Source organism: Paralichthys olivaceus, chromosome 23, assembly GCF_024713975.1.
Source record: "Paralichthys olivaceus isolate ysfri-2021 chromosome 23, ASM2471397v2, whole genome shotgun sequence".
NCBI classification, from domain to species: Eukaryota; Metazoa; Chordata; class Actinopteri; order Pleuronectiformes; family Paralichthyidae; genus Paralichthys; species Paralichthys olivaceus.
The window spans coordinates 4,743,653-4,750,600 of NC_091115.1; the positions used below are offsets into that span (position 1 = coordinate 4,743,653).

The 6,948-nt window shown below is 37.8% G+C and overlaps 1 protein-coding gene across 2 annotated transcripts; it reads left to right on the plus strand.

Moving 5' to 3' along the window:
- Positions 1-4,487: 4,487 nt before the first annotated feature.
- spic (Spi-C transcription factor (Spi-1/PU.1 related)) lies at positions 4,488-6,705 on the plus strand. Of its 2 annotated transcripts, none has more exons than XM_069520415.1 (5): positions 4,488-4,665; positions 4,801-4,888; positions 5,045-5,163; positions 5,272-5,371; positions 5,465-6,705. In XM_069520415.1, exons 1-5 carry the CDS (start codon positions 4,627-4,629, stop codon positions 5,947-5,949), a joined length of 831 nt encoding a protein of 276 aa, XP_069376516.1. In that variant the 5' UTR covers positions 4,488-4,626; the 3' UTR covers positions 5,950-6,705. The 2 variants fall into 2 exon arrangements, with proteins under 2 accessions (XP_069376516.1, XP_069376517.1); XM_069520416.1 differs by having other exon boundaries at positions 5,275-5,371; positions 5,465-6,097.
- The last annotated feature ends 243 nt before the right edge of the window (positions 6,706-6,948 follow it).

Sequence of the window (6,948 nt, forward strand, 5' to 3'; positions counted from 1 at the left end):
GAAAATTCTTCTTCTGCAAAACACGTCCAGTTACTCTGGGTTTTTCCAAACAGCTGACAGGATATTGGTTGATTTAAATTGGACTATAAATGTATTTTAACTCTCCTCGTTCACTCCTCCACCAACGCTGAACAATCACACTGTGTAGTTCTTATAGTGGAAATACAAAAGAAAAAAATAAATAAATGAACAAATGGTTTGTCCTTTTTCAAACTGATCATCACGACTCTCCTCTCAAACACCTCAGATTATAAATCAGTGTTGCCACAGAACAACGCAGCATTCAGCTGTGCCATGGTTCAATCCTACAAGCAGTCGATCTGTTTGAACAGCTTCTCAGATGATATTCTAGTGTTTGATCAGAAGCTTAAACCTCTGTTGTTGGTTTAACACGAAGCTGTTTCTCCAATCCTGCAGGTTGGGAAGCACTGAGCTAGAAACCACTTCCTGCTCAAGAGACCTTTAAAGGTCCAGTGTGTAGAATTTAGTGATGTCTAGTTTTGAAATTGCAGCTGAACACCCCTCAACTCAAAAGGTGTTTAGTCTGTTCAGTCTGGACTAATGTAAAAAACATGGCGGCCTCCGTAGAGAGGGTCCCTCGATGTAAATATAGAATATTTAAATATAAAGGACCTTTTCTGGGGTAAAGAAAACAACAATTTATACAATTTAGATGAAACGAACTAGTGAAAACATCATGAGGATTATTCTACATTAAATTTCTGCCAATAGATCCCTTTCACCTAAATCTTACACACTGGACCTTTAACCTCCCTCTGTCAGGAGAATCAATAAAAAACACAAAAAGTAAGTTTTGCTGAACATAAGTTTGACGTCTTACAGTGGACTGGAGCTGACAGTTGGTTTGATGCTCTGTCCTGCCACCTACTGGTTAGTCAGCATCATTACAGTGAGACCAAAGTCAACCTCAGAGCAACAGCAGGTCCTTTAAGCAGAAGCACTAAAAGAAGGAGGCATCAAAATTCTGATTTTTTTTGTCTACAATCTCACTTTCATTATTATCATTATTATTATTAGTAGAAGTAGTTGTAGTAGCTGTAGTAGTAGAAGTATAGTAGTAGTAGTAGTAGTATTTGCATATTCTTCCAAGAAACAACAGATAAATTCTATATGACAACCAGAAATAGAGAATCAATTTTTACATTCATTATATAATTTGCTAAGACAGGTAGAATAGGTCTAAGTTAATCGATAAAACAATATATGATATAACTTAATAAGCTTTAAGAGCTAAATGAGACAAACTGGAGAAAGAACATGCATGATATTTTATTTACAATGCAAAATAAAAATGTTGCTGTGACTATAAAAACTAAATAAGTGGTTTGTGAAAAGAAAAAAAGCCTGAGAGTTAAATAAACGCATGTAAACTGTAGCTCAAAGAGAGAGTCTGCAGCGACTACACCAACCACGTCCATCAGTTTTTTTCCAATCGTCTCACCCAGGACACGAGCACGAAAAGATGATAATCCTGCGGTCGCACAACACTCGGCCTGATAGACGAATTACACACAGTGGCTTTGACACTTCTTGATTTTCATCTGGTGACAGTAAATAAAGAAGAACAATGGGCTCGACTGTGCGGCTGTTCCCACATCGCTGTCAACAAGCACGCAGCTATTGAATTGAGAAGGGGAAGGAAAGTGCTTCTTTGTTTGGAAAGATAAAGCTGCAGCGTGTCTGCATTATACCATAAAATATACTGTCCCACCTTCACAGATAAACATGCATCTGTGTGTGTGTGCGTGTGTGTGTCTTTTTCCTCAACACACCCATCTGAGCACACCTAACCACACATTAAACATGGATTTACTGACCTCACCCTCATCATTATAATATCCAGATAATAGCAATAAAAGAATTACACTGCTGGCGATTTAGTGCTGTTAGTGTTTCATGTCAGAATTAATTCAAATGATCCTTCAATTAAATCAAATATTAAAAATACTTCCCAGTGAATATGCCTAAGAGATATTATTTTTCTAATTCAATTCAAATCAGACAAATCGACTTTCATTCATCTCTGCGAGGTCAACTGCACGCTCCAGATACACGTACACCAAAAAGAGATGAAAGAGGAAACTCTGTAAACCACAAACAATCCAGGTGTTAAAGCAAAGAAACCATATATGAGGAAGTTGTAATACATAATCTAAAGTAATACATGTTAACAGATAAATGTGATAAAATATATCAAAAATGAAAAATGCACAAAGAAATGAAGCTACGCAGCAACTGAAGACATGTGAGGAGCTGAGATTTGAGAAGCTGAGCAGCAGACGATATCAATGATTTAAAGGTTAAAGACAGTTTCATGACTTGCTCTGGATTTTAAATGAATTTATGTTTTATTACTTTCTCGACGTCTTTCATCTGTTAAAGGTAAAACAGTGAGTTGCCTGTTTGATTGATTTAATCTAATTGATGTTGTCTGAGAGGAGTAGAGACGTGTGCTCAGTGTGTGTGTGTGTTGTCACATGTAAGTGAAATAGAGGAAAATCGAGGAAAACATTATAGAACAGAGCAAATGGAACTGAAATCATTTAGTTGAATTAAACATAATATATAAGAATAGAATGCAGCATTATAAAGTAGAACAGAACAGAATAGAATAGAACACAATGAAATAGAGTGGAACAAAATAGAACAGAGTTTAGGATAGAGTAGAATCAAGCTGAATAGAATAAAGTAGAATAGAAGAGAACATTCAACATTAAATAATGTAAAGAAACTCGACACAATATAAAAGAGCAAAAAATAAAAATGAGTAGATCCTACCAGTATAGAATGGTAATGAATAGAGGAAAAGAAGATGCAACAGAAAAGTAAATCTGTAAAGTTTTATGCTTTTATGATTTCTCTTAAAAAAACGTACAACTACTCTAAACAACTTTGTTGAAGTAGGGTGGGACGGCGGCTCACAGCTGTCAGGCCTCAGCTGCAGCTCCACACCGACACGCTGCCATCTTTCATTTATGAAATCTCCCCCTGACTGGAGAGAGAGCGAGAACGAGAAAGCACCAGGTTTGTGGTTCTTTGTCTTTATCAGCCTGCTGCACAGGCAGGAACACACACACACACACACACACACACACACACACACACACACACACACACACACACATACAGGTTATTTACTATGACAGCTGTTTGTTTTCTTTTCAGTTATTTCTAAATTTAAAAAGTCAGAAAACTTTGAAATGAGTGAAAATTCAAATGATCTAAATCAAAACAACTAAAAAAAAAAAGGTGTTCTGAGAAACGCTGTAACCTGATAGTGTTTGTGATGCGTGATATAATCTGTGCATCTCCACTTTCTTAGTCTCCATGACGTTTCCAGCTCAGAACTCAGGCCTGACCGTCACCGCCGCACTTTAACAGGACTGAAAGGGGAACTTCAGGTGCAAGTCAGTTGATATTTAAAACTGCACGCCTGAGATAAATGCACTTCTCAAAAAGCCTCTGTTTATTTGAATGGGGGGAGGGACAAACACACAGTCTGAGTTTAACGCTATTAACCATTAACCTTTAACAAGGACATTTATCAGGAGCTCCTTTTCGGCCAATTGAAAATGCAAATGGTCATTAATGGTATTTATGATAAAGACATTTTATAATGATTTCATGACACGAATGTTAGAAGAACATCACAAAGGCAAGTACAATATTAAACATTAGTTGTATAGTGTATTGTGATTATAATGAACTAAAATAAATATTAAATTAAATGATAAAAATAATTAAAAGAAGGTACAGGATCCGTTTTATTGAGGTTTATGAAGAATGCAGATGTGTTAAATGCTTTTTTTGTTTTTTATTGAATCTCTTTTTCAAATCATGTGCAATTAAATGAAAGAAATTAATTTATAATATTCAATTACCTTCAAAATATTCACAAACAAATGAACCGGACACATTTTAATTGAAAGGCTAAAATGCATTTTGTAATGTTGTGTTTCAAAATTGTATTTCTGTATCTTTGCTCTATTGCTGTGTGATCTTCAAATCTATTTATGGTGCAAATAAATAAACTGGATTATTTTTTATCTATATCTATATATCTACATTATTTGGCAACACTCACAAATAATAAAATGATTTATGGGTTAATAATTATCTATTGTTTGTGGCTCCAATAGGAGCCTGGATGTCATGCAAATAACCATCATAAGTTTTTTGGCAGCAAACAGAGGACGGAGGAGAACTCCCAGAAATTCTATTAGTATTAATTTTCAACTTATAGGAAAGTGCATGATTAATGACCACTCATCGTAAATGTGTGTTAGATACCTACTGTATCTCGCCTGGTATGCAAATACCGGGTCAGACAGAGAATTGGTGGTATTCCTCGGTGGAGTGCACAATAAAAGAAGTGCTTGTTGTTTGTAGATTCTAATCTCCTCTGTGAGAGGTGATGCTCGGGAGTCAGACCAGATCTGTCCTTCCAAAAAAAGAAGAAGTGTTCGGCTGCATCGCATGGTGACATTAACATATTTAAATTGACCAGCCTCTCTACCTGCTCACCTGGATGAATGGTAAACAGGTACTGGAGGTCTGGGACACATATATGTAGCTGTCCAAAACCTGCAGAGCTGCACTCACACTATGGCCTCGACGGAGGGAAACACTCAGACGTTTAAGATGGTGAGTTGTGAGACTGATCAGTTTTATCCTTCACAGATGTTCAGAGGACAAATATGAACATTTCTGTCCTGTACAAGTTCATTTATTCATGATTTTTTTATTTGTATCATTGCTTAATAGACTTTTGTGTTCTAGACGCCCTTGGACAGCGACATCAACCAACACTTCCAGGATGCAATCGATGTGATTCAACAGCATTCGAGTAATTCATATTACGATTCAGGTACGATTCAAAACTCTCAGTAAAATTGTGCAGGAAGAGAAATAAATCTTTTACATGTAAATAAATCAATTGTAATTAATATAATCACTTTGATTTATTCATTTATATTTGATTTGTTTTAATGTTTTCATTTATGATTTTTTTTTTTTAATTCAGATTATACACATTATGAGACTCTTGGAACTCAGCATCCGTCTCTGCAGTGTCACATCACCTGCATGGTCACACACCCGTCGGATGCACCAGCTCCTGTCTATGACTGGAGCGACGCAACTGTAAGTCGAGCTCAGAGAACAGGAACAAAAGAACGATGTGTGCATGAGAGATTCAGAGGACGCACAAAAATATTCAGAGATTTTCTTCCTGAATGTTTTGTCTCGCAGCAGCAGTCCTGGCCTCAGGTCATCCCTGACGTCTCGCTGGGTCACTCCATACCAACGGAATCCCCTCAGTTCTACCCGATCCTACCGCCACAGAGGAAAGGTGAGCTTCACACATCAGCAATCTACTGAGAGGTTTGTTTATCATTTCTCTTATTTCCTCAAGAGTAAAATTAGACCAATTGAATCTCCTCAGGTCGTAAGAAGCTCAGACTTTATGAATACCTCCATGAAGCCCTGAATGACCCCAACATGGGCGACTCCATCCAGTGGACGGACAGCGGCAGCGGCACTTTCCACTTCATCTCCAAGAACAAGGAGAAGCTGGCCGAGTGCTGGGGCCAGCGGAAGGGCAACCGAAAGACCATGACCTATCAGAAGATGGCCCGAGCTCTGAGAAACTACAGCCGCACCGGCGAGATCATCAAAGTGCGCCGCAAGCTCACCTACCAGTTCAACCCGGACATCCTGCACAGGCTGGGCTCCACTCAGGTGTCCCTGCGGCTGCCCTGTCACCCTGCACAGGACGAGTTCCAGGGCCAGCAGCAGTCGAGCCCGGCCGAACAGAGCTACTACAGCCCCTCTGCGGTGGACTGGCACAGCTGGTACGGACACTACCAGATGCAGGAGGACTACGATCTGGCCTCCAGCCTCACCTCACACAGCATAACCAAACTCTGAGGAGGAGGATGCTTTATTAAAAAAAAAAGAAAAGCTAGAATAGCACCTTTAGAGAACCAGGTACCTTCGACAAGGCCCAACAGTCAGATTGCACAAACTCGTAGATATAACTTCCCTACAAGCACATGTTCTTTTTTTCGTGTATGATAAATTGTTCTCTGGGAAATTGGTGAAAATTTCAAAAAAACACCAGAATCTCACGTCAAAAATCCCGACCTGTAGTTTTTGTGTGAAGCTGAGACTGAGAGAGTTTTGAATTTTCCAAAATACATTCATATCTGCATGTAGCTGATGTATTAAGGTTTAATATGTATATATATATTATTGTGTCGTGCTGTAGGATGAAATATTATTGAAATCCCTTCTACAGATTCAGCATTCAACGTTAGGATGAATTTCTATTTTCAGTCTGTAGGCATTGTTTTTCACTGTCGAGATAACTTATAAATATAATAAATGCAGATAATTTCAAATATATATTGAATCCAACATATATTTTCTAATCAAGGCCTTTTCCAATGCATTTCCAAATTGTTCAAAATGGTATTAATGATTGTATTTTAAACATAATAATGATTTTTATCTAATTTAATTTAATTGTTGTGACAGCAGCAACCACTAACAAGTATTTTGTATAATGACATGTATATATTTATGATTTTCTACTTTTCATATTTATCATGAAACGATATTTTTTGGTCAACTTTCCTCTTTTCATCATTTGTCGGACTATTTCAATATGATCAATAAATCAATATAAAAATACAAAGACTGTGTTGTAAGATTTGTCACTTTCTTCATTTGGGTGAAATATTACAACCGACGCGCTGCAAAACACGAAATTAAGACACATCCTGAGAGGAAAAATATGGCAGCAAGTGTGTTTTTCCTGAAAAGAGTGTTTTGTGCAGTGGCTGCCTCCAGGCCGGGTCTTATCTGCTGCAGCGGGGAGGATGTGGTCAGTGCTGGGAGGCTTTGTTGATGGGTTGACTGGTGCTG